The 27,750-nt window shown below is 41.1% G+C and overlaps 4 protein-coding genes across 8 annotated transcripts; 2 read left to right on the plus strand and 2 right to left on the minus strand.

The window, feature by feature from the left end:
- Positions 1–529: 529 nt before the first annotated feature.
- Positions 530–12,406, plus strand: LOC116250036 (uncharacterized). Its single transcript, XM_031623366.2, has 3 exons — positions 530–2,660; positions 5,975–6,066; positions 11,853–12,406. Exons 1-3 carry the CDS (start codon positions 666–668, stop codon positions 12,070–12,072), a joined length of 2,307 nt encoding a protein of 768 aa, XP_031479226.1. The 5' UTR covers positions 530–665; the 3' UTR covers positions 12,073–12,406.
- On the minus strand, positions 8,171–11,079 carry LOC116250037 (L-type lectin-domain containing receptor kinase S.1). The gene has a single exon (XM_031623367.2). The coding sequence runs from the start codon at positions 10,904–10,906 to the stop codon at positions 9,035–9,037; it is 1,872 nt and encodes a 623-aa protein (XP_031479227.1). The 5' UTR covers positions 10,907–11,079; the 3' UTR covers positions 8,171–9,034.
- Positions 12,407–13,024: 618 nt separating the features above from the next.
- LOC116250623 (uncharacterized) lies at positions 13,025–18,280 on the plus strand. 3 transcript variants are annotated; one of them, XR_004171453.2, is made up of 3 exons: positions 13,025–13,516; positions 13,717–16,787; positions 18,119–18,280. XR_004171453.2 is itself a non-coding variant. In XM_050076949.1 (2 exons), the coding sequence occupies exons 1-2, from the start codon at positions 13,256–13,258 to the stop codon at positions 14,022–14,024; spliced, it is 450 nt and encodes a 149-aa protein (XP_049932906.1). In that variant the 5' UTR covers positions 13,030–13,255; the 3' UTR covers positions 14,025–14,703. The 3 variants fall into 3 exon arrangements, 1 of the variants encoding a protein (XP_049932906.1); XR_004171455.2 differs by having other exon boundaries at positions 13,025–13,339; XM_050076949.1 differs by lacking the exon at positions 18,119–18,280 and having other exon boundaries at positions 13,030–13,397; positions 13,717–14,703.
- A 2,425-nt stretch (positions 18,281–20,705) lies between these two features.
- On the minus strand, positions 20,706–26,120 carry LOC116250773 (BTB/POZ domain-containing protein At1g67900). Of its 3 annotated transcripts, none has more exons than XM_031624702.2 (5): positions 25,654–26,120; positions 24,257–24,390; positions 23,967–24,036; positions 22,494–23,726; positions 20,706–21,422 (listed from the first exon to the last, which is right to left on the minus strand). In XM_031624702.2, the coding sequence occupies exons 2-5, from the start codon at positions 24,313–24,315 to the stop codon at positions 20,901–20,903; spliced, it is 1,884 nt and encodes a 627-aa protein (XP_031480562.1). In that variant the 5' UTR covers positions 24,316–24,390; positions 25,654–26,120; the 3' UTR covers positions 20,706–20,900. The 3 variants fall into 3 exon arrangements, with proteins under 3 accessions (XP_031480562.1, XP_031480565.1, XP_031480564.1); XM_031624705.2 differs by lacking the exon at positions 25,654–26,120 and adding an exon at positions 25,244–25,606; XM_031624704.2 differs by lacking the exon at positions 25,654–26,120 and adding an exon at positions 24,556–25,120.
- Between the last annotated feature and the right edge of the window lie 1,630 nt (positions 26,121–27,750).

Consider the following 27,750-nt stretch of genomic DNA (forward strand, 5'->3'; position numbering starts at 1 on the left):
CATAAAACCCTTCAAATGGCATTTCATTTAATGGTACTACACGTCGGTAGATAAGCCCCAGTTAAACCTCAACCTTACTTTACTAAGAAGTAGGTAAACACCAACTTAATCTAAAACCCAACTTTATATCACGTCAAACCATTTGGACCATGGGATTCCTGTATTTTTTTTGTTCGATAGAATCGTGATTCAAACTACTGAAAAATGATATATATGGACAGTCTTCTACGTGTGTTTCGAGTGGATGATATTACTCGAGGGCACGGAAACAGGAGAAGATGGAAATATTGATTGTAGAAAAAGTGAGTGCTAGAGTTGGAATCTGCTTCGGCTTTTCACCTAAAGAACAGGTTTTACCATGTCCCCTTTACTACCTGCACTGGACCTCAACTGGCTCTTACGCATCCTTTGAGCGGCAAGAGTCGGTAACCACGTGTGACGCCAGTTTCTGAACAAACCTCCGAAGCAGTATCTAGTTCGATGTGCAACCCAAAAAGTACAATTGCATGCCTTGTTTGAACTCTGTCGTCAAGGCGTCGTCTTCTCGACTCGCTCTCTCTGTATATATATATATACATGCCATGCCTGTCATCCGAAAAAACCGTGTAGTAAATCCTTCCTTGTTGTCTTTTCCATGCATGCAGAGAAAATAGACAGAAACGATCATGGTCGTGTTGGCGACGACTCTGGATGCTCCTCTTCTCTCTAGGAAGGAAATTAGCAATCTGCAGCCACCGTGTTCTTCCCCTTCTGGTCCCCCTTCTTCATTTTTGAAAGAGACCAAGAAACGGAAAGAGGGTGGTGATGATGGTGGAAATCAGGCTCAAGAAGAAGCAGGAGGAGGAGAAGTAGGAGAGGAAGTGCAACAAGAAGATGACGAAGACGGGTCCGATGAGATTATGAACAGCAGCATCAGGAATAACCCGCTGGTACGCCTCGCTCTTTACATAGCTTTGGCTCACGCTGGCCTGGCTCTTTTGTTGGTTCTTCTCTATGCCTCTGCCAAGCTCCTTGAGGAGTACTGGCGCCCCATTCAATGGGCGGTCCTCTGTTCCATGCCTCTCAGGGAGATACAGACAGCTCTGGTTCGTTTCTGGACTCACCCTCTTCAGCTCGGCCTCTTCGAGACCGTGCTGGCCATTCCCGTGGCCGTCTTCCGATCCGCGACCGCCACAATCATAGATTCGCAGATCGCCCTCCTTCGCCTTCTTCCGCAGCGCCATCGTTTCATCCATCTGTTAGATGACGAGCCCGGCGACAGAATTGGGTTCTCGAAACTCAATCAATGGCTGGTCTCCTTCGGTTTGTTTGTTTTTGCCAACGAGAGGTTCGGAATTGGAGCGATACCCATGTTCGCTTTTGTAGGTTTCATGGCATATGCTGCCGGATGCAGCTTAGGTTATGTTGGCCACCGCCGGTCACGGAGGAATGTAGCCTCGACGCTTTCGGCAATTTCTTTTGCTCGCCGGAGCCGAGCTGGTCCAAGGAGCACATTCGTAAATAGAACCAGCAGGTACCTCACCTCTGGGCTGCTTCACAGGTTGAAAACTATAGTGGGGATTGGATTGATTAGCTTTATGTTCTTCGGTTCTTTCTTCATGATCGTTTTCTTTTCTTATAAGATCGGAATCGAGGGGAAAGATGCTGTTCTGTCATTGAAATCCCACTTGCAGGAAAGCAATTATGCTGAGAGGATTGGTCTCACGCAGTGGCTGGATGAGAATGACGTTCCTGAACTTATTGATGCTTATACTGCTAAATTCTATGAAAGCATTTCTAAGCAAATTGATAATTTGGCTTTACAACATAATGCCACTGAGATTGTTGATGGGATCAAGCGTTACCTCATCGAACCATTGGAGTCGTCGTTTACTTCCACTGCACCGACTGTCTCTCATCAGCCCTTCACTGAGAAACTCCATAACCTTCGTATGAGGGTGCAGAACAAGGAGTGGAAGGTGATCTTTTCTGAGATGGATGTTATTCTCAGGGAGTTCCTTGCTTTGATATCCAGAGAGGACCTTATTGAGAAGGTCAGGGACTTGGTTCTGCAGAGTGTTGATGTCTCCAAGCGAATCTTTGCTAGCAGCACCCTGCTTCTGGCTGGAAGCGCAAATTTCGTCTTCAATTCTGTAGTTTCAATCGTCTTGGGAGCTGCTGGGCTATTTAATTTCATCTCACAACTGATGGTTTTCTTCTGGCTTCTGTATTACCTTATCACATCTGAGTCTGGTGGTGTATTGGACCAGATGCTGGGGGTGCTTCCTTTGTCCCGTGCAACACGTCACCGATGCGCCGATGTGCTCGGGCATGCAGTCAGCACGGTGTTGCTAGCCACTGCAAAGATTGCTTTCTTTCAAGGGTGTCTCACATATTTGCTATTTCGGTTCTATCGGATTCATTTCCTTTACATGTCGACTTTCCTTGCGTTCACAAGTGCTTTCTTGCCTATAACCCCGCCTTGGCTTTCATCAATTCCCGCCGCTGCTCAGTTGGCCGTGGAAGGGAGATTTATTGAAGCCTTGTTCTTGACGGCAGTCCATCATGTACTCATAAATTTTGGGGTTAATGCCATACAAGTTGATGTTCCTGCACAAAGTGCATATTTAACGGGCATAAGCATGCTTGGTGGCATGGCCTTACTACCGTCAGCTTTGGAGGTATGTCTTCTGGTCGTGGTTCTATCTTCATTATCTCTTTCTTAATGCAATGAGCATTCAATTGATTGTAGTTTGCCTGTTGTTAACATTTGGTGGTTGATCAAATCGCTGAATGACAGGAATTTGCAAGGACGCCTTTGGAAAAGTCACTTTATTGGACTATTTCTTACACTTCTTACAGATGCATAAATTATTTTGTGGTTGGATTTAAACATTTCAATACTGGTGGACTTTGTCAAATACTTAAGGGCATGCCTGAACACTTAGATTTCCATCTTATTCTAATGTGCTATTAGTTATTAACATGAAAACCTTCTAAAAGACTGCTAATCACATTATTGAACATCCATTTCCCTGTGGCTGTTTGTTGTGACTTCCTTGTTGTAGACAATTACATGCAAATTGACAAATATATCCTTTAATAAATATGAAATTAGTATTCCATGCGAAATTTATTTCACAATCGATTTTGGTTTTAAGACCTGTCTGTTTTACACCTGTTATCACAACTTGGAAATTTTATAAATTCTGTTTTCTACTGATCTCACAAAGTTGTAACTTCTGTATTTTTCAGATTGATTGTGTTTTGACTTTTGAGGATCTTTAGATGTACCAATTTTATGAACAATACTGTATAAGGTTTTCATGTGACTAACGGCTTGTTACACACAATCAGAGTCTGTGAGGGACTTATTTGAAGTAGGTCAGAGTAAGAAAGGGTGCCCACCTCTGTCACATGGGTACTTCTCCTAAGGAGGAGTACCCGCATGGTATGGGTACGACACGGGTACGGGTACGAGTACGAGTACGGCAGGGTACTGTGTTGACCGTACCGGGTGCGGTCAACGCACCCAAGGTCATTTTTGACCTTTTTCAGACTCGGTCAATGTTGACTGGGTCCAAATTTGTCCAATTTTAATGTTAACGATTTTTACATTTTAACTTTTTAAACTATTTTAACGTTAAAATTTTTGAAACCCTCATTTTAATGTCCCACTTCCCTCTTTTTTCTTCATTTTAACTTCCATATATGTATGTGCATGTGTGTGTACGGCCGTACCCCCGCACCCAAGTTTTTTAAAAATGGTCCGTACCCATACCCGCACCGGCACCCGTACCCGCACCCGTACCCGTACCTATGTGACATAGGTGCTCACATGGTGTTTGAACCTACAGAGGCAAGGTTAGAAGCAACATCTGCGTCAAGTCCCTATGGTTGTCAAAAATTGGATTCCCAATCAAATTATATTGATAAATTGGTCACAAATCCAGATGTTTATCTCTGTTGTCTGCATCACCTGAACCTCAGATCAAATTTTTGGGGATGCTTCTTGAGAGCAGTCTGTTAATTTATTAGTAAAGTTTCACATGCGTCATGTTTTGTATTTTCATTTTGAAGCAAGATAAAAAAACATAATTGAATGTGTGAAGAAGATAGAGTTGGCTTGAAAATTCTAGCTTATGTTAGTCTTTGGATGTCTGGTTGATCCCTTTCTCTGGCCAGAAGAACTTTTGCATCCATGATTTCTTCGGATGGAGATACTGTCATGTACCTCTGATGCTTCTACTTTGTTCTAGCTTTCATGTGTTCACTCAAATGCCATTTCTAGCTAAACTGCATCTTTGATTTGCATAGTCTACGACTTTTCTTTATACGAATGTAACTTATTTTGACTGTACCATGAAATTTGATGAGTGTTGTTTGTGGCCTCTGACTTGCTGATGAGAAAGCTCTACAAGTAAAGACCAAATTTTGTGCAACATATTCCCTTACCATGTCACTTTTTTGGGAAAGCTTTGTTTAACAAAATCAGTTTCACACTCAAACTATTTGCAACTGCAGTTTGAAAATTTTAGATGGAAAAAAAAATGCTTTTTCGTGTCTGATTCAAAAGGACACATCTTGCACCATTATGCTGGCAGAAGGTGGTGGCCTTCATGCCTATCGAGGATTCTCAATCATAATAATTTTCTGATTCATTTCCATTGTTAGTTTCATCAAGTTAAACTGTTGAGAGGACTGCATAGGCTCTATTCTTCAATAACAATGCATAGGATCTTTGACAGTTTTGAAATTATGATGTAAAAGTCACCTACCAAGTGTGGTATGATGTAGTATGTGCATGTGAACTAAAAACGGTTCATGCAATGATGCGTCATATAGCTTTGTCCATTTTCATCTCAATACATTGCCTTTTATAAGGGGGCTACAAATTTTTTATCTTTTCTTGAGAAATGAAAAAAAAAATTATATTCATCTGCGCACTTGCTGATATGTTCTGTTTCATGTTTCAAATTACTAGCTCTGTTAAATGGAGACAAGTGCAAGTTAGTTCTTACACTTGACATCAATGATGCCATTATATGATGTGGAAATTTGTTTTCCCATACATAACAAGGTTTCATACAAATGTCTTTCACTGTCCTGTTGGACTGTCTATGTGATTAATCATGCTTGGTTTTCTTATCATGGTATATCTTCTCAGAAAGCTTTACCAAGAAAAATCATCTTCAAGAGAAATTTGTTTATGGCTGAAGTTTGAAAATTTAACTTGGAAAGAATTACTTGGTTCTTTCTGTTTCTCAATGATACTTCCTGCACCACTATACTGTTAGAAGATGGTGGTTCTCAGGCCTATGATGGAGAGATTATCAACCATTATTTAGAGGTCTAGACATGAAAGTTTCTGAAGGATGTCTATTATAGTTCAACGTATCTGGACCTTTAACAGGACTGCTGAAGCTCTATTCTTAACAGAACAGTACCAGGTTGAGGAATAAGATGAGAAGCTGGTGGTTTGAGAGCCACATGTTCTCATGCTTCATAGTTGCTCCATTCTTCGATGTGCTTGATGCTGAAAATGCTAATGCATATAAACTTTGACAGGATTGTGCAAGCTCCTAGATAAAAGTTACCAACCATTTTTGGTATAATGCAATATCTGCATGCGAACTACAGACTCATTCATGCAAGGACGTGTCTATATTATCTTTAAGCACTCTCAACTCGTGTCTTTTGTCTTATACATTGGCTTAATTTGGGCTGCAAATTGTTTTTCATTTTTTGAAAATTAAAACAATATAATGGACTGCAGAAACTCACCTGCATACTTGCTGATATGTTATATTTCATTGCTTTAAAGTTTAAACTAATAGTTGTCTTATGTGGAGTCACATGCAAGTTATCTGTATCTTGCACTTGACTTTGATGGTCCCATTGTGATACACAATTAGATTGTTTCGAGAGTTAGCAAAGGTTGCCTACAAATTCCTTTTCCTGTTCAGGTTATCTAATTATTTGTACTGGTCTGTAGGGAGCAATTATGGGTCCATTACTTTTGACAATCATTGTTGCCTTGAAGAACTTGTATGGAGAGTTTGTGCTTACACCGTCAAAGAGAAAAAGGTAATGATGCTTAATAACCCATGCCACAGTAATCTTTTCACTTGTTCTCTGTGTAATGTTGAGGTACCCTTTTTTTCATTTTTGCTTTTTCCATTCTTCAGTTCACAGGCACATATTCTATGTTCATGTTAATGAAGTTATACGTGAAGAACTTTGTAAATTTATTGATACCGGTGGTATATATGTAAGACCATCTCTAATATACTCTAGCTTGTCATCGATTATTGTTTCCCAGTTCTTATTCTTGGCCACTTCTTTCTTCACCAAAGTACTTGAAGTCGTCCAATATTGTCTGTAAAAAATAGAGTGCATTTGAAAGCGAGGGATGTCCAATCTCTAGACTTAAATGTGCCATGGAGGGGCTGAGATGGCAAGTAGATACATGCCTGAAACTAAGCTCCTCGGAAGTGAGGATTCCAGCCTATTTCTGCACACAGTACATAATGGTGTTTGCATCTGAGAATGGACCGTCGCTCTGTCCCCATCAGTTCTCAGATCAGTTGTATTTGAGATACGTGGGATCTGATATCAGACACACTGGAATATCGAAGCGCTGCGGCCCCAGTAAAAATATAAAATGAGCTTCATAATGAACTTCTGTATTTCATCGTTGACACCTAGATTGGTTGATGTTTCAGATATATGTTTCTGGCAATTCTTTTGTCATCTAGTGATTTTCATCATCTATAGAGACCAAATATCAAAGTATGGTCCTTTGTGTGTGTGTGTGTGTGAGAGAGAGAGAGAGAGAGAGAGAGCAGTTGGGTGTGACACCTGTACTTTTGGCCTTCGGTTGATCAACAACAATTTGGACATACATTTTTCCTTTCTTTTTCCTGTTCATTGTTGTTTGATTGCTGCAGTAGGCACGATACCAATCATGACTCTCTCTCTCTCTCTCTCTCTCTATATATATATATATATATATATATATATAATATATATATACATATATATATGTGTGTGTGTGTGTGTGTGTGTGTGTGTGTGTGTGTATCTAAATTTCAATAATAGAAAAAATCTGTAGCATTGACCTACCATCTCTTATAGCAGTTGTGAATGCTTATGAATCTATGATTGTTATGAGTCACTAGCGAGTTCATTGCCTATAAATCATTTCCTTGTCACTGAACTCATTTGAAGATTTTTTAGATGGAAAGAAAGATGAGTATGATTTTCATTGGTCTGCAACGCTCTTCTAGCAAACTATTGAAGCATCTTGTGGTTTATATTTTCGTTTATATTATACATCGTAAGAGGTCATAATTCAGTGGTCAAGGTTGGTGAAAGATGAAGCTGATGGTTCTAGCAGGCTTATTTCTGTTCCAGAATTTCACTAATGGATGACAATAGAGAGATTGTCATACTCAGTTGCAGTAAGTGAATATTTATACAAAAGTCTTCCTATTTAGTTTCTGCTACAAGGCAGTTGGCCCCCCATGAATTGATCGATGCATCTTCTATACCTGTTTGGATTTGGAATTCCAACCCGAGAGTCTAAGCCTGTGTTATAACACTTCATCCCACCATTCATGCAATAGGAAAGCTATAGTGCTTCCTTTGTCTAGTTTGGGTGGGATCAACTTAGGAAAATGTGACTAAGGTCTCTGATGGTACATCTAGGATTAGCTAAATGCTTCTTATGTTGAAAGGAATGTCAAATTCCCTTGCCTCTGTTAACATAACAGAGGAATTTATGTTAAGCTAGGATTTTCTGTTTAAGTTGATGGGAAAACAGAGCCTTAACCGTAAGAAAAGAAGGCAGTCTGACAGTGAGAAATGACCAAACCGAACAGAGTGATCTCAATGTGACAATATGTTGTTTCTCTATGGATTCTGGTGTAGCACAATCACCACTATATATCGACTTAAAATGAAGTTAGCAGAAAAATTGAGTTAAAGGAGTTGAGCCTAAGGTCATGAAAGTGGAACATCAGTTGCTGACATGTAAGCAGACTTGCTGCCATTAGGCCTGACATTTCTGTGGTTTTGTCAGTTACATATTCTGAAGTTTCAGAAACTGCATCATTATAGATCTATATATGCATGTTAACGTTTTGAGTTCATGTACAATGTCTTATTAAAATGCAATATAAAGCTACTATAATGGATGCAATCTTTATGTATTAAAGTGAAAAGAAAAAAAAAACCCACAGTTATGAAGATAGATTGAAGCCAAACAAAAACAGAAGGAATAAAAAATAAAACAAGCACAAATCACATCACAGGGACTACAACAGAAACTGCATTAGAAGAAATGACCGAGCAAGTACTTTATTCTTGCACATAATGGTCCAGTTCTGCCAAAAAAGTCTCGTCCTAAATGGAGCCATCCAATTGGTGCTCATATGAGCTTTGAAGGAACTTTCCATTGTCTAGTTGGATCTAGTCCCTCGTCAGCAGTCTTTGGTTATGTCAAAGGCACTTCTTGACTAGAACTGCTCATCAGCAGCATCTGATCCGCTGCAGCCTTTTGCTTGAATGTGTTTTTGGATATGTGGAACCTGAATTCTCTATTTTCAAAGGAACACTTTGCAACAGCTGTGCATAAAAAATGAAAGGCATTCACTGGGATACATGAGATCCATTCCAAGTTGGTGTGAGCAGTTCGTTGTAACGAGTCGGCCTCTCATGTTTAAGACATGAGAAAATTTTCCTGAACCCATCCTGGCAAGGCAAGGTGAGGTAAGCTGGATACTGCTTATTTGACACCTCCAAAACCAATGGCAGAAAAACATGTCTGCTACAGAGGGCCTGACCATTTTGAGTGCTTCTATCTTGTACCACTCAAAGCTTGATGAAGACTCTGAAGAGGAGTTCACGTTTCGGAGCAAGAAATGGTGGTGGCTTGTACAATGCCGTGCACCAGATTTGTGGGAGACTTACCAGCTGAACCAGAGCCCCTCACACAGCATCTCCTATACAGTCAGATGATGGTCGACTTTGAATTGAAAACTGAGTCTAGAACTCAAGAACCCAGGAGGACACTCACGACTTGTTTAATGGATGGCCTTTGGTCAGGCTCGGGATGGCAGCAAGCAAGTCCAAGTTTCAGCACCGTCTCCACATCATCGGGATCGTATTCTCCTGCGATGCGCTTGTCCGCTGCCTCAAGTACCCGGCCAGCAGTGTAAAGCTCGCGCACCCAATCGATGAGTATGGGCTCCTCTTCGATGGGCCTACGCCCACAAGCCACTTCCAGCATGACAATGCCGAAGCTAAAAACATCGCAGCTTTTAGTTGGTGCAGTAATGCGCGCAAGCTCAGGCGCAAGATACCCAAGTGTGCCAACGACGCGCGTTGTCCTTGGCGCCTGCCCATGCTCGTAAAGACGAGCCAGGCCGAAGTCTCCCAACCTTCCACGCATGTCCGCATCCAGCAATATGTTGCTGGACTTAATGTCTCTGTGTAGAACACATTCCTCCCATCCATCATGCAGATACAGCAATCCTTCTGCTACATCATTCAGAACTCTACGCCGGCCTGCCCAGCCGAGCAACTGGCTGGGATTGTCGAATATCCGTTTATCCAGGCTACCATTCGGCATATAGTCATACACCAACATGAGCTCATTGCCTCTCCTGCACCATCCGCGCATCTGAACCAGATTCCTGTGCTGCAGCCGGCCCATGCTCGATATCTCGGCGATGAATTCACGAAGTCCCTGCTTAGAGTTGTTTGAGATGCACTTTACAGCAACCTCTATGTTATTGTTCGGAAGAGTTCCCCTGTATACACTCCCAAACCCACCAGAACCAAGGAGGTTTTTGTTCGCAAAACCGTCGGTGGCCGTATCGAGATCCTCATAGCTGATCCTGTGAGGCCAGTACTCCAGCTCCCAATCTTCAATCTCTTCCTCTTTGTTTCTCCTCTTCAACCAGATCCAGTACCCAACTGATACAGAGACCAGCAAGACAACAAGAGAAGCACAAACGACACCTGCTATAAGCGGTGTTGATGAGTTGCGGGATACTGATTCCGGCAAGAAAACAGGCAGGTTTGACGTATCCAATGGCCGTGCTGTGCCATTGCTGCTGAAGCTCCAAGCCAAAATCCTTTGGGCCTCCACCCAAGTAACGATCGACGCCGAGAACCCGACAAACATCTTCTCAACAAAGAAAGCAGATAGATTTGCGTTCTTGTAAGAAAGCAATGGCCTTTGAGGCTTCTGTTGTCCGGCAGGTGCTATGGTGACATTTATCACACTATTGATGCCGTCGAATTCCACCCATGCCTGAATATTCTTGCCGCTCCTCATATCAATTTGCCGTGTTACAGATGCATTCGCGTCCCAGTAGCCGGCGGGTTCGGACAAAACAGGAACTATATTATTCAGATTCACACCGACGTGATTGCCGTCCGTTTCGCCGAATTCAGGATTGCGGCCGGTGTCGAATTCGATCGCCACAAGTGGCCCGACCATCCTCTCGGCCGTATTGTTGAAGAGACCAAAGTACTGGCCGGGGAGAGCCCCAGGCGGCGCGGTTGAAGCAGAGATAACAAACGCCAGGCCGAAGCCGGGGCTGCTGGGAATGATCGGCAGAATGGAGAAGATGAAGGTGGTGGAGAAGGAAGTAACGCGCGCTCTACCATTCATAGTGTTGTTGCCACTGCTGTTGGTGGCTGTGATCATGGGGAGAGGGGAGGGGAAGAAGGCGCGGCCGATGGAGAACTGGTTGGTGGCGTTAGTGAGCCGAACAACGCCATTAGATTCGACCCGGGCGTCTCCGACAAGGAAAAGATCGGTGGTGTTGAATGAATTGAACCTGAAATCCAGTGATGATGATGGTTGGAGAAACTGTGCAAAGTTGAGCAGAAAATAGAAAACCAGAAGAGGCATATCCTCTGCAACTGAGGGAGAGGAAAGAAAAAAGAGAGACGGCAACCAATTAAGCCTAACGAAACTCCGGGTTACTGTGATATGGTTGACGCGGAAAGAATGTTGTGTGTGCCCGTGTGTGTGTGTATGTGGGAGAGAGAGAGAGAGAAAGAGGGAGAAGAAGGTGGAGGAGAACGAACCAAAAGCAACCACAGATCACAGATCTACGGTGACATCTTCGAGACGAGAGGAAGGTTCCTGTTTGGTGTGTGAAGGCGTTGACTGTAGAGGGTGATAATTTGGAAGGTGGTAGTGGTCAACTTGCGGGCCATCGTCGGACGGCGGCCGGCAAAATCTGGTTGGTGGGTGAATTCAGCATTTTACGTGGCAGCTTCTTGCCATCCGAGAAAATTGCTCGTCGGTGCAGGGCATGAGGGCCATGTGCACTTGATGGCCTATCCGATCAAACTGTGTGCCTCCGCGGAACTGCTTAAAATATTATTATTTCATTACATATTTAATTTATTTATTGATATATTATTTTGGTTAGTCAACGATGATTTTTCATCAGAGGGAGGGGAATATCAGAGCATATTTACCTAGTTAAAATGCTCTCACTTATTGTTGTATTAAGTTTAACCTAATGTTTTGGATCGTCTTACATTCTATATACTACTATTAGCATGTGTGAAAGAGTTGACACTGAAATTATGCCTCAGAGAGGCTAATTTCTTTCCTTAATCGTTGAGTCCTTGCCATTTAACTTTAGAATCTGATCACGTTTCTTTTGTTGCTGCAGTTTAATTAAGTGTTCTTGAGTATGTTAACTGGTTTATTTATATTTGATGGCACAATCTATGCAGGTCGAAGATGAGCGCACCACCACATAGCCTTTTGATTAGAACAGAATATTGAATGCTCTTTTCTGATCATGGGATTTCTTTTCCATGTTTTCTGTGTGATATAGGCCTTCCAATGCGAAAGAGAGAAGAAGAAAACCAGGCATGCCTGATGGGGACGAGGAGAAAGAGATCAGAGAGAACAGTGTAGACATTAAACCACTCAGGAAGAGCTTAGCCCTCAACATCCTGCTTACCATGCGGAAATTTCGAACATCAGGCCGTGGATTGGGAGATGGTCTGCTGTTAGCTACCAGCTCCACGCCTTCTAGAGTCAAAAGCTTTTGAAAGGCAGGAAATTGTTGATGAACATGTTCAGTTTTACAGATGATCAAGTAACTCCATGTTCCTTAAACGTGAGGAAGTGCATAGCCTTTTACATGTTCTTGTATAACAGTATATGTATAGATGCAATTGCACTTAGGGCCTATGTTATATGATCGTGTTCTAATTAATTGATTTATTAACTGTTATGATAAAAGTTTCTCTACTTAAGATCAATCATTCACAAGGTTCATGATCATTTGGGTTCTTAAAATTATGGGTATTTCAGTGATTTTCATTCAGGCTCCGCATATGGATGTAACTCTAAGTTGAACCTTGCGTTCCTTTAATTTCCCAATGGAGGGAAACTTTTGTTTGCACTTGCCAAGTGGCGCGACAAGTCAAGCTGTGAGATTTTTAAAATGGTGCGAAGGACATCAATGTGTGATTTCCGGTGCTAAAACGTGACATGTTCAAACTTATCTGTGTTTTTATGACCCTTCAAAAGTTAAGCATGCTTTCTTTTTTTTTTTCTGCAACATATGAATCTTACACTGTTGTGCGCCTGTCTTTTAATGATAAAAAAATAACATGTTCACACTCATGAGAAGAAAAAAAACATCTTATGGCAATTTGGATTATGGACAGGGTTTCTTTTAGTGCTTTGGGTTGTAGATGGAGAGTGAGACACCCATCAACTAAGCATCAATGTTTAACGGTTCCATCAACCTGATCAACTATACTAAATGTCTTGAAAGACTGCAATTTAGATAGGAATGAAACAGTAAAGGTGGGCGCCTGTTTTGACAGTCAGAAGCAAAGCTAAGTTTTCTTCTTGCATCGAAGAATTTAGATCCTGCAATTATTTTAGGGAGAGAGAGGGAGAAAGAAAAGTTTGACTGCGCAATATCGTACGATTAGAGAAAGACATATCATAAAAGATTAATTTCCTAGCTGGTTGGACGTTGGATTGAAATAAAGTATTCTATCGTCGTTGTTTTTCACAATCGGTATCCTCAAGGTGCAAACCACTTGATAGGAACGTTCTTCCACAGTGCCCCACAGTCCAAGCTCAAGCTGTGGGCAACCTCAACACTTTCCGGGAACGACACCGTTCACCACCACCATTCCCGCGCATTCCTGAAACGGACGGAACGAGTGCACTGCAGAAATACACTGTTTGATCCAGTAGACAGGGAAGGAATGGATGGAGGTTCATATGGACGAGTTCTTTGTTTGGTATTTGTCTTTAGAGGGCATAGTTGATCGGATTGGCGAAGATGGTTGTCAGGTTGGTTCTCATAGGTACTATAACGGCGGATGCACAAGGAAAAAGAAGAAGGCTTCAGGTCTCCAACCGAGCAATCAAGATCCTTCACGCGCCTCAATTACGGTCGAAAACCCTCAACGATGGTTTCGACCTGCTGAGTTTTCAGATTTTCGTGAAACCCTCGATCGATAATTCTCAGTTGAGGGCTTCAAGACTGTCATTCTGAAACCCTCGATCGAGGGTTTCAAAAATCCTCAATCGAATACATATTTCATTTTTCACTGTTTCCTCAGGCTGAAAGCCTGAAACCCTCGGTCGAGGTTTCCAAAGACCTCTTCTTCAAGGATTTCAGATTACTTTTCTAATGTTTTTAAACGAAATTTTCTCCTCCTCCGCAGCACAGGAGCAACAGCCAACAGCAAGAAGCAATGCCAACGAATATGTATGCCAGCAGACCGCCCGAAGTACTCCTTCCCCTTCGAAATCCCCATCGGTGAGGAGAGGCGGGGGCGCTCAGAGAGGAGGTGACAAGGATGACGATGACGACGACGGCGATGAATCGTCACCACTCTCCCTTACGTGTGAGCGGGCAACTCGACAGCCCAGTGCCCGGGCATCTGCGCCTGAACTCTGGTCGTGCCCTCCTACATCCTCGGCCTCAAGTCATTGGATTCCCCCAACAACGACGCCGGCGTCGACCGGATGACCAATGTCATCGCCCAATAGATTGCCGAGCTCTCCCTTGGTGGACACTTGGTATGCTGGACAGAACCCTTCCTTCCCCACGGGAATTGCTGATTTGTACCGAGAGATCTACGGCACAGGGGGTGGCGGCTCTTACACTGGGCAGTTGCCTGTCGACAAGACCGGAGTTACAACAAGAACAGAGCGAGGAGGAGGTTTCTGGCCCAAGGGGTTTGGAACCCTATTCTTAACTACTGCTTTCGTCCAAATGCCTTAGACAAGTAAAAAGGGTCGGCGTCTTCTTCCTCTCCATACACAGGAAGAGAGAGAGAGAGCGATGATCATGGAAGCTCCTGATAATACCAATAGATCCATCACCATGAGATCCTAATCCAGTTGCTTTCTCTGTTCCACCATGCGCAGGTAGGGTGAGGTAAGGCCGGACCTGAATCAGATGGCATGATCTCGAATCCGGTCAGATAAGATAGGCGAAGTAAAACCACTCTCCACTTTACTTTTTTGACTTGGATTAAATCTACGGATATGAAAATTGGAAGATCTTGAGATTGCATCACAATCCATCTTAGGACCGATCAGTTTGGGGATTACCCAAATTGGTTCTTCATTTATACGTTATTTGGCTTGTTGTCATTTATTTCTAACATTATTTTTATAGATATTACTAGGTTTCTTTTTCTTTTTTTTTTGTCTTTAAACTTACATTTCACTTGGTTATGCTCTGCTTGTGACGACTTAGCCCACTATTACATCGAGCCTATGCTTTTAGCCTAAAAGAATCTGAGAACCAAAATAACCAATCATTTAACAGCCACATTTTTATTAGGAACCAAGACAACCAATCATTTTAGTAATTCCTTTTATAAGCCCTTAAAAATACTTCACAAAATCTTTAATGTAAAACTAAATTCTTTAAATTAGGGTATTACAATCCACCCCTCTTAAAACACAGTACCTCACCTCACAAATGGGACCTCAGGTTGAAGTGTTGAACTGGTTTTGATACCGTTATAAACATCCTACTCACTCTCAGGCTAGTCTATCAAGTCTATCAGATTCCAACATACTCCTAGCAGCTTCACTACCGACCTAAAAAGATCAAGAAATAAGACCACCAACTATGTTAACAATGCATTTTATAAGATCTTCAATATGAAATCAAACTTCTTAAAGTTGAGGGTCACATCACTTTACAGGGTTAGAGCATCGCTTTGCCTCAATGTGCTTACAACATTGGGCACCACAAGTGTGATATCAAAAAATTGAATTTAACTTTGGCTTTATCACCTCCAAGGTGGATAGATATCGATTTGTTCTAACAAGTTATGGAGTTATGTACTTTGTGCTAAGTATATGCGGATAATACTTTCATTATGGCTTTGTTCAATCTTTAACTTCTTTGCTTGGGAAAACTTTCTTTCCCAAAGACATAGGCAATCTTAGATACTTTCTTGGCATTGAACCTCAAACTGTTGTTTGGTTCTACTGCAACAAAAATATGTTTTGGATCTTCTTCGTAAAGAAAACAAGCTAAATCCACTCCTACCCTCATGACTGAACCCAAAATTTTAGGACAAGCGACTCTAATGATCTGACAGAATATCGAGGGATGGTGGCTTTTCTTCAATATACTCGCACTATCTTTGCCGGATTTAGTCTTTTCAGTTAAGAGGGTGTAATAATTTATGCATGAATCCACACATTTTCCGAGATTTCAAGACCATGATCTTCTTATTTTGCTTTCGATCAAACATCTCTCGAAAGGCTTTCTATGATGATGACTGGCTGAGATATCTTGATGATCACAAATCTAGAGGTAGCTATACAGTTTTCCTTAGACTAAACCTTCAATCGCTGAGCTCCACAAAGCAGCATACTATTGCCGAGTAAAGTTCCGAACCGACTATGTGTCTGTGCAAGCACGATTTACTGAGTTTATTTGGATCTAGTTGGCTGTGCCAGTACCCTCCATTCCTATCCTATGGTGTGCCAATATTAATGCAACTTGTATGTCTACAGAAGCAAAACTTGTAGAGCAGCACTTTCATTTTGTGTAAGACCATGTTGCCAAAATAAACTTCAGATCCAGCACCTCTCATCCTTGCACCAAATCGTTGATGTTTGTAGATGACCTCAAACCATTGTTCAGTTTGAGCAGCTCGTATACAACGATCAATGCACGAACTCTTTTGTGACTGCTTTTCTATCTGCAAATCTGCACTCTGCAGATTGACCATGGCTAAATTTCATGTATTGATTGTGTGGATGATGTACGAAAGAAAGTGACAACCACCAGACAGATAGAAAGAGAATCGAAAAACGGAAAACAAAAATAAATGAAAGGAAAGCGGTGGCCGGCAGGGCCCAGAGTGAGTAAGCAAGTGATGGCTTTCTCACGGGCCTCAAGGGAAAAAGACATGGATGTTAGTAGCAGGGCCTGGTTAGATCATTGTCGCCATTTCTTGTCAATGCGTGAGAGGAGTCATGAGTGGGGCACTAACAAAAGCTTCATCTCCTTTTCTTTCTTTTCCCTCTTCCACATGCTTTTGATTTGTAAAGTTGAAAGTGAAAACCGTGACCCTAGTCGATAATCACGTGAAATTCATCTTCACCTGGTAGATCGCAAACCTTTGTTCTTCTTTCAATCTTTCCCTTATTTCAAAGATTTTTCAGAGCGTAGCTCTTTAAAAGGGTAGGACTAAGTCCAAAAGCTCAGCATTTTGGGAGTGGAGACCAGATCTGAAGGAAGGGTGTCATGCAATTGAAGGTAATCAGCTGATCGGTGCATGAAAAGTCTAGCTGATTTTTGCATAGGATTTTTCTTTCTGATTTTCCTGTTGTTCCTATCTGATTACTTCGATCAAGTGATCTCTAGAAGCATATATGTGTGCAAGCGGAAGTTTTGTGCTATTTATGCTCCATATATATAGAAAGAAAGGCTGGCAGCTGCATCAGAAGTCTAGGCCAATTTTGTGATATCATCTGATACTGACATACTTCTGGGAGGTGCACTCAGAGTGTCTTCAATCAGGTGTTAAGTTTATATTGGTATTTTTAAATCTTACAATCTATGTAGCTCTAGCTATATGTTTCATTTATTTTTGTTTCACAGACTTTCCCTAACATACTTCTAATGGCAGATAAATATTTTCGAGACGGTACCAACTTTCAGGTGCAAAGTTAATTTATCGTGATATTTCGATCAAATTTATGGCATAATGCCAATCAGTCTAATAGCTTCAAAAGTATCACATAGCTCGACAATTTTTCATATTTATTGATAGTTGATACGTGTGGCCAAAATATATATGATTCTTAGTTCTTCTACTGTAAGAGTTTTGAATTTCCGGAAAACTAAAACTATTAAGTATCATCAAGGTTTCCATTTTGATATCAATTCCTGCCAAGAACCACTGTATAGCCAGGAAATGACACTTTGGTCGCCGTAAACAAGGAAATTGGTTCAAGCTTCTGGCGCAGATCTGCCAAGTTCTCTACTATAGGCTGAAGGAGGAAAGAAAACAGGGGGAAGAAAACTCAGAAAGCCAAGGAAGAGAATGGAAATACAAGGACAGTTGGTGTGTCCTAAATAAAAAGGAAAACGGAGGGGAAAAAAAGAAAAAGAAAAAGAAGGGAAGCAACGGAAACTAATTATCTCAAGAGGAGTACAGGCACCCTGTTATTCAACTCAGTCTTGTATTTCATGCAAAGCTAGTGATTTCTCAAGTGAAATGTCAAATTTGCTCATATTTCATCCGTGCCCATGAACTTTTTTCGTGCAATTTCTTGCACCATCAGTCACAATTAGCCTGCTTCCTGTCCCCATCTGAATCAATTGCAGCATTTACATCACAGCATTATACATGAAAGAGTTGTTTTTCTGCTCCGCCACCAACGGAGTATAGCTAAGCAGATACCACCGTGGAAAACAGCCGGCCAAAGATGCTACTTACCTGGTTCGAGGTTCCAAATTAGAGGAGAGGGTCTGGTTCAGGCGTTATGTTTAAAAATTATTTTATCTGATCAGCAGTACTTCTAAGCGGAAGCCTTGGTAGAATATTAACAATATTGGAGAACTTGGTGTTTCTGTTTCTGCAGTTTGATCGTGATGATCATAGAAATGGATCAGACGACCAGAGCACGAACTGAAGCGGAAGAATCCATTGCTAAAGTTCCAGTGGTGGAGGACAAGAAGGACGTTGAGCACATGACTAGGCAGCAGAAGATCATGAATACTCCAGTAGGGCTGGAGGTGCAAGTGCCGGAGGCACCAGAGAGCCAGGTTGCAGCGCCACCGCCGTCGCTGACAAGGCAGGCCAGCGGCAAGTTGAACTGCCTCTGCTCCCCAACCACACATGCTGGGTCCTTTAGGTGCAGACTCCACAGAGGCCCCCTGCTGCAGCGGACCAAGAGCTTCAACTCTGGTGAGGGTTCCAATGCTCCTTGATCCAGGTCCTTGAAAATAATCGAGCACCACGTACTCAAAAGAACAGACTCTGTGCTCTCTCTGTGATCTCTCTGTGTTCTCTCTGTCTCGCTCTCTCGCTCACATTGATAGCTCCTTGCCGATAGACTTTGTTCTGGAAAGCATGTAAAGTGTATTTCGTAAGTTACGAACCTGAACAAGATTCTTCTAGAACAAGAACGAGCCTATCCTGCAGCGGGTTCGATCGTCTGCTGGCCTCAAATATGCCCATTGCCCTTCCTCACCATGTGAATCAGAGGCGAGCTAGAAATCTTTCACAAAAAAGCAGAATTAAAGTTTTAAAATTTTCATAGGAGCCAAAATATTTTTTTATATATATATATATATATAAAACAAGTAATTTTTTTTTAAAATTTACATGTAATTATTTTATTTTATTTTATTTTTAGCTCGGTTGCGATGTTGTGGTGCCATATCCTTCACCTTTTCTTTTTCTCTTGGATGTTCCATTTGATTCCACTGAACTACTCCCAGTGAGACTGAGAGAGTTTGAAGCCGCCACTTTCTCCTTACCTTAGGTCCAAATCTGCTTGATGACTAGAGTAGTCTTAGTCTTGCACTATACTCTTCAACTCGAGTATCAAGCATGCCACCATTTGCAGTTTATTTGCTTGAGTGGCTCCGCTCTACCAGATCCAAGCAGATGAAATGTTTGGAACAAAGGACACATGTAAGGTGCTATTTGTTCCCCTTTTATGAGACGTGCGCGTCCTACGGTGAGTGCGACCCACCGTCAAGGTCCTTTCTAGGAGGGGCACAATACATAGAACAGTGTTGGGGGCAAAGGTCCGACAGTTTTTCGAATCCGTCTTCTTTATTAAGCAAAGAGAGGAGAGAAAATGTTCTTTCTTAAAAGAGCTGCCAATGGACAAGAAGGGTCACTCTTATTTGGGGCTGGGAAATGAGAGCAACAAACCGAAACAAGCATGTTCAAGCTCAGTTCCATTAATTTATTGAAAAAGAACAAACTCTATTCATCTTCATCATGAGGCTAGCCCGAGTGGCTTGAAATATAGCAAAGTAGTTTTCTCAAGCTTGGCCCATGTATTGCTTGATTTATATAACAAAACGAACTTGAATTGATCATGGGGTTGCAGATGCAATTTGACGATCAGGAGATCATATATGTGTGTGTGTGTGTGTATGAAAGTGGCCTTGGTCATATGCCTTCACTATAAATAAAACTCCAACAAAAGTTCTTTATTTTAGGTGTCCACTTAAAGTATTGTTCAATGAGGAAACAAAATACAAGTTGCTCAAAGTTTTTGGTTGTGTTTTGCTTGCTTAAGAGAATGCTGGAAAATAAACTTGGTATTTTAAATATGAAAAAGTGCATATCCCTGTGTGCACTTTGCGAAAAATTGTGGTGGTTATTGTTGTCTAAACTAGAAGACAACAATATGGTGTTCAATGAGAATCATTTTCTTTTCCTTGCCTCATGAGAATCTTTAAAAACCTATTGAAACATAGAGAACCCCAAAATTATGCCAACAAACTCATTGCAAATGTATCCTCCATGATGTGAGCCTTTCACACAATGAGTCAAATACGTTCTTGCCAACTATAGATACTGCAAATGCAGTTGTGATTCATTTTTGGAGACATCATTATAAATAATGCCTCATCTTGCTCGTTGTCATTGAGGGTGTAAGGATTTCACCATAGGCATAGGTTGACCCTGAATGAACCACATAATGGTAGTTTTCTATAGTTGTTGTTCTCTTGTAATCTCAAACATGTCCATCTATTTAATAAACACGTGAAATGGGATGCTTCTTGTGCTTTTGATTCAGTAAAACATTGTCCGTCTAAAAGAATTCATATAAAATAGTGTTCTTGATTTAAAAGGAACTCATGGAAGTCCAAAATATTTACACAAAGAAAAAGAAAGCATTTGCAGGGTCATTTCACGAATGCCTTGGACATGATAACAACTTACTATGGCGCAAATATAAAAGGGATGCATTATCTTTTTTTACTCACGCCAATAGTCCTAATTCCTCCATCTGTCCTTTTCTCTCTTGAGCTTTGTATGATTAAGGGTTTTTTCCCGTAAGAGAACCATAAAGCTTTTGCGATGTGCGTCGATATATAGAAGTCTAAAATTAGAAAAAAAAAAAAAAAGCATGAACTTCATTGCAAGGTTAACTTCATGAATACCTGGTTAAGAAAGAGAGAGAGAGAGAGAGGACGAGATCATAATAGTAGAATCTCTCTCCAAATTACCTGGTTAATCTTGACACAAAGATTTATTTGAATACAAGTTGCCATCAATATACAGCCCGCAAAAATCAGGCACCAAAAAAAAAAATCAAGAGATTGGGTGCTTAAAAGGTGTAATATAATATGTTACCACATGCACAAAAGTACAATACAGGAGCATGAACTATTAGATCATAATCTTTCTTTCTCACTAACACTCGTGTTGCTAGACCATAGCTTGCTGAACATCTTCTTGGGTCCAGAAGGTACAGACCACATTGCCCTCAGCTTAGAGTTTTTAACACCGTTGCTGTACTGTCTAATTTCCTCGCAGTCATTTTCAGCTTCTGCAAGCCTCATTCTAAGTGTTGTTGCAGCTGATGCAGTGGTTTTATCTGATTTTGGTAACTGTAGGCTGATACTCCATGCGTCATCAGCAGGCCCACCTAAGTTCGATAATTTAGAGTTTTGATCTTCTGTTCTTTGAGTGGAAGTGGCAGATGAAAGCAATGCCTTGATGTCAGAAGGAAGATCATGAACTTTATTTCCAGAAATTCCTGCTTTGACTTGCTCAAAGAAGAGGACCTGGACAACGACTCTAAGCGGTAGCTTCTCATTTTGAGCTGCATGCACACAGGCTTCCATTGACAGCTTTTTACAGTCCAGCAACCTGCAGAGTTGCTTTCTCTCACTCTTACTGAGCCCTGGATGCGCCTGAAAAAATTTGGCAAAGGATTTGTCATCATTTTAAGCAAAATAGTTTATGTAGTGATACAACCTTCAAATATATAACTGAAAAAATCTCTAACTGTTCTACATCATTGAATTTAACCTCAGAGAGGGCCTCCAATTTTCCATAAAGGATCTAGGAAGCATCTTTTTAGTATAGGCAGGTTTCTGAAGAGATGTAATAGTAATAGTTCATATGTCAAAAAAAAGAATTATGGCAAAGTGTCTTTTTTTGTTTGTTCTATGCATGCATGTACGTCAATTCATTAAGTCAGACAGACTCCCTTTTGACTACAGAACAGGGAGAGCACTTTATTCTCTCAACTTTATGAGATATGTATGTTTCTGAACAGCTTATTCCAGCGCATGTTTGATCATATGAAAGCAAGGATTTAATACAAGAAGGAGGCATAACTTCCAGCAGGGCGTTTTCGGATCATATGAAAGCAAGGATAAACACATCTACGGACTCAGAGTAACGATAACACCTGCAAAAATATCTATATCTTGAAACTTTTGGAATGACAGTAATTGAAAAGGTTAATTTCACATCTTCTGCATGGTCTGCACGCACTTCTAGGAATGTTCAAGGGGCCATAATACTGATCAAGTGATTTTAGACCGATTACCTGTTTACAAAGTGAAGAATTTATCTGTAAAACAAGGATCTTTCTTTTCCAAGAAAAGTTACGCTTGTTGCATCTGCAACAAAAGTATACTGAATCATGTCCACCAGCCCTTGATAAATGACCCAAGCTGTTCGTGCATAACCATGGCAGTGTATAGGTAACCCCATAGGAATCTACTTTGATATTGACAATTACACCTTGAGGTATTGCCAGCTTAATTGTCTCCTTTATGCAGCTCAGCTCTAGCTAGGTTTCATTTAGTTCCTTTTCAAACGGTTGCTTCCCTCAATTCTTTGTATCCACCTCAAAAGATGGAAGCAAGTTATCAAGAGGTTTACAATCAAAGCATAATTTTGCTGCCTCGAAGCAGCTTGCCTTGCTTACACTAACTAGAGGGATAAGGAAAAAAACAGACCTACAGACTCACCTTCAGAAAGATATCAATCATCCAGTAGAGATCATCATGGTCTGGCCGTGCAAAATCAGGGATCTTCTCAGCCAATTCAATCACCTTGGCTACAGATAGATTAGGATCTCTGGAAATTTCCTGCAGATAACAATCTATAATCTTGGCCACCTTCAGCTTTGAACAATGCGATGCGGACGAAGATCTCCTGCTAGTCTCCAACTGAAGCTCGACATCTTCAGTAGATCTTGATCTCCTCCTCTCACAGGCAAAACGGAAGTTCTTCTCCCTCTGTGGGCTCGTTGGTGGGCTGTTCCACTGCATCATGAATTCTTCTAGTATCCTCTGCACAATCTCCACGTCATACAACGTCTCCACTGAGTAACAAAGTGAAGGGATTAAGAGATCCTCGGCACGCGCTTCTTCTAACTGCATCCCCACCCTCCTTGCCAATTCAAGTTTGGTGGAACAGGATGCGCCAATGATGCTGCTAGCTTTCAGAAGCTTCAGTAGAAAACTGCAAGAAACAGAGTTCCTTTCCGTCGGCAACAAGGTCACAATGGACTCCAATATCATCTTGTGCCCTGATACCACATTCTCAGTGTTGGCGGAATCTTTCACATTCTTTTTCTTTGACAAGATCGGCAGCCAACGGAGAGCATAACGATGCAGTGCCTCACCTATCAGATTTGCTGGGACCCTGTTCCCTGACTTAATTGCAAGCATGACTCTCAGATAATGGTCCACACAAAGCTCCGATATGTCTTCACCCCACCACCACCTTGAATTGGTTCGGTTCCCATTACTTTGGCACTCATCTCTGCTTCCTCTAACAGAGCAACTCCGTGACCAACTCAGTTTGGAAGGGTGCAAGAGCACCCGATAAGCTATTGAATCGACACATCGACTTGTGATCTTGAGTTCTTCTGACAATTGAGGCAGCGCTTTGGTGCTCTGCAGAGCAATAATGGAGTCCTTCCACCCTTTGAGAATGCAAGAACTGAAGAAAACCTCCAGCTTATATATCAGATTCCCATTTTCTATCTCCTCTGTCATCTTTAGATACTCTGCTGCACATCGGACTGCGACAATGTTATGTGCGCTGAGTGTGATTGTAATACCATAGCAAAATTTAGCACATAATTCAAAGGCGTCGATGCCTCCAGGGAAATCAAGTATCTTGATGGGTTCATCTGTACCATTGGCTTCAGAAATGAGTAACTGTAAGTGACCACACCTAGATAGAAGGGGGAACTGCATAAAAGAGTGCACAGGAAAAGATGGTGATTATGTTTGTTCTGTTAGCATCTAGGCATTAATCAAACAGAATTGGAAAGAAGAAAACCAATAAGCTAAAGAAATACAAGAAAAGTAAATTCAAAGAAAAAAAGGATCATCATGATACGGCAAATCTTTCCCTTCATTTGCAACAATAGCTCAATGCCAAACTGATTATACACTAAACTGAAGAAAATTTAAAAAAAAAAAAGGTACCTTATGCAACAGGTATGCCGTGTTGTTGATTTGGATGATGAGGTCACTAGGAACTTCTGAGGACACAGACCTAAATCAGAAGAAAACCCTTTGAAACATTAAAAACATCACTACAAACCGAAATCAAATCGAGAGAAGAACAAAGATGAAGGCGTAAAACCAAATCTAGCTCCTGCAGGTGATAATCTTTATCCATTTGAATGGAAGAGGTCACAAGAAAAACATAAACAAAAGAAAGTAAAAAAAATCAGCAGAAAAAAGCATGGCTCAAACACAGACAATAGACAAACCTGACAGCCTCGGCCGAATAGAAAGTATCCGGTCTGGTACCCAACTTCATAAACTTCATTTCCAACTTCTTTCTCTTAAAACCGAAAGCAAAATCTCATCAGCGTGCTTAGTTTACTTGATACAGACCAAAATTCTGCATTTTGAAGTATCAGGATCAACAGTTAGACAGCAACATCGGGTTGAGAAATATAGGGAGAGATCGAGAGAAAGAGAGAGAGAGAGGACAAAACAGGGTGCTCAACTAAAGCTACTGGAGCAATTCAATTTTGTTGCTAGTTAGGAATAAGAAACCACTGACCTTTAATAACAAAGAAACCTAAATAAAAAGAAAAGAAGGGAAGAATGAAATAGAAAAAGTAGAGAATCAGTGGTGGGCATCATAACAAACAGTAAGAAATCATCGCTTCTTTCGTCGACACCCCACCACTCGAGGGCGAGGAAGGGAAAAAAGAAGGCCTTTAACGCCTTCGACGGCAAGAGCACGTCCCACGCGTGCACCTCGCACGTGAGAAGCAGTAGCTGAAGGCCCCTCCACCATTGCTGGACCCACCATGAAAGCAGGAAAGATGTCTTCCGCTTTATCCAGAAAAGGAGAAAAAGGAGGAATGGAGAAAAAGAAAACGCAGGACAAAATTATCTTCTTTTCCCCATGATTACATTGATGGGTTTCTACTTTGTCCTCAGCTCCTAACATTATAGTAACTGGAGTGTTAACGATGAACTGATTGGGATCTCAAACGAAGGTTTTCGGCAACACAGTCTGAACAAGCGTGGTAGAACCACACACACGTGAGCCGCATCTCATTCAGGTCAGCTCTCACCCCCAACAAAAAGAAGGATCAGAGTTCCTCCGCCTGGACCGAATTGAGTATCCACATGGAATTCATCAAGCACACGTACCCAATGATACCAAAGAATGATACCAACGAATTAACCATAACGAGTTCCACAATTAGCAGGTGATTTTTTTTGTGGAAGACACCTACCATGTGTGATTTTTACTGTGAAACAAATTTTCCTGCAAAAATTCTGTTCGACATAAAAAAAGAAGGCAGCTCGCCTGCTCCGCCATGATTGGTATACGCTTTTTACATCGACCGTAACAGGCTTTGGAGTTTGGACAAAGTTGCTAAGCCATGGAAGAAACGCGTGATTTCACTCTTCCAGAATGGCCTTTGCAAAAAAATTATTGGTTTCAACACACTGACGGTCAAGAGTGTGATTGAAGGTGACCGCTCAAACATGAGTAGCCCTCGAATTTCACTAGGCAAAGAACAGAAACAAGCTTTCAGTACAGAAAGAAACTGAAGCACTGAATGAAGATCATTCATGAACCCTGTGTGGTCGATATCTATCTGTGTTAGAAAGCAAGTGAGAAAATAAGTATAAATTTTACCAGAAACAAATAATTATCTCCAATCCACTGCATGAAATCTTGCTGTACGACCACTAGCACCAGTCACACATAACCATGGGGAATTCTGTTCAGACTCTGAACTTCTGGAAACTCTGAACAGAAGGAACAAAAGAGAAGCTCTCTGTTCCACCTGAAAAGAAGTTGCTTCCAAGAGAATGACGTCGAGATGTAGCTTCAAATCCTAACGTGACCATATGCCATTAAATTAGGAGCTCTCTGTTCCACCTGAAAAGAAGTTGCTGCCAAGAGAATGACGTAGAGATGTAGCTTCAAATCCTAACGTCCATATGCCATTCCTGGTTTGCCCGTGCCTTGAACATCCACAACTCTATCTCTCTTTCTCTCTCAGGCCATCACTACCATCATCACTTCTCCAAACCTCAACCTCTTGTTCTTGGAGATCACTCTTTTAAGTCAAACTCTATTATAATGCCAAGTTAGAAACGAAGCTCCGCCGTTAGAAACGCATTTAAATAGTGGGAATTGAAAGGCAATGGGCAGTGCAAGTGGACCCTGGTGCCATTAAAGCAGAAGGGGAAGAAGAAAAAGGTGGGGAGTTCAGTGGGTAGCCTTCTGACAGGTGGGTGTCTCCATCATGCTGTTTCTTCCACTCATCACGGGGGGCCTCCTTTTTTTTCTTCTACGCATTGGGTGATCTTCCACATTGCCCTTGCTTTGCACCAACTTATCCTTCTCATACCGTGCTAGAGAAGTTTGGGTTGTACACATGTTCTCTTTCTTTATCACATTTTTTATCCGACACCATCGTTTGTTTTAATGAAGACCGGCCGGTACAACAGCTTGACAAAATTCCAGACGAACAAAGTTGGGTTCTTTCGTTACCTTTCACCAGTTCCTCAGTTGGAATCCAAAGTATAATAGAAAAATCTTTAACAGCATAGCATAACTGATTGAACATGTTAAAAAGCATATATCTAAATCAATTCTCATAGATGTTATGTTCATGTTTGTGGTGGAATGTGGTGCCTAAGTTGAAAAGTTTCCTGCTGCCACCACTAATATCGTACAACTTAAAGACTCTGAAGGTAGGGGAAATGGGAGGTCTTCGGATCTCTTTTTCAAACGGTATATTGTTAACTTATTGTAAGTATATTTTACATGAATGATTTTGTAAAAGGCAGTTTTAAAATCTTCCAAATGGCAAGAGAAAACACAGTTGTAGGCGTCGACGACATCGGTCTAAATTGAACCTGTGCATAGTAAGAAAAAAATTCGGCTACTCTTGACTAGCTGGAACATTTACTTAATGCTTGTGCTTTCCCGATATTAATTAACCTTGCTTTAAAAAAAAAGGAACACAAATCATAAATTAATGTTTCTGTCTTCAGTCATGGAGATGGACTTTGGTAGATAATTTTGTGATTTAAACGTCACCGGTCTCAAGGAGAAATAAATTTTTCTTTTAATATAATATGTTCATGGAATATGTCATTGGAAGGTGAAGAACTAACAACTAGGTGCATTAAAGGATTGCGATTATTGGTTAGCAACTTAATAAACTAAAAATTTATGATTCTAGGATTCAAACAATTGGTTTCCAAATATTAAAAGGAGAAGGATGATTATAAAATTATAGCTCCTACTTCAATTTATTCCATCTTAACAAACAAGCGATGATATAATCATATTAATAACTGTCTTCTCACTGATTCGTAGAAGAGCCTGCTGGTTTTGTCATCCTCGATTGCATACAGATTGCTGCACCTCTGGGTCCCTAAAACCAGCATTTTTATAGACCCCAGCACCAACTGATCCCTAACTTTAAATCCTTTAAATTTTGTAGACTTAAATATTAATGGTCTCAATAAAAACAGATCATATCAATTATTCTGCAATTTGTCTACATCAGCCCACAAAATTTTACTTTATTTACATATATAAGTTTCATTAATTTTTAGTTTTTTACATATGAGTGCTTCTTAAAGTATGAAATTTAGACTTATGGTGCCCCTTAACCAACAAAAAATTAACTCCAGCATTGACTTGTGATATTTCTGAGGTGTTTAGAAGCATAGCTGCTAATCTCATTCAATTGGTAATTGGTGTTACATTTTT

The sequence above is a fragment of the Nymphaea colorata genome, chromosome 3 (genome assembly GCF_008831285.2).
Source record: "Nymphaea colorata isolate Beijing-Zhang1983 chromosome 3, ASM883128v2, whole genome shotgun sequence".
Lineage (NCBI taxonomy): Eukaryota > Viridiplantae > Streptophyta > Magnoliopsida > Nymphaeales > Nymphaeaceae > Nymphaea > Nymphaea colorata.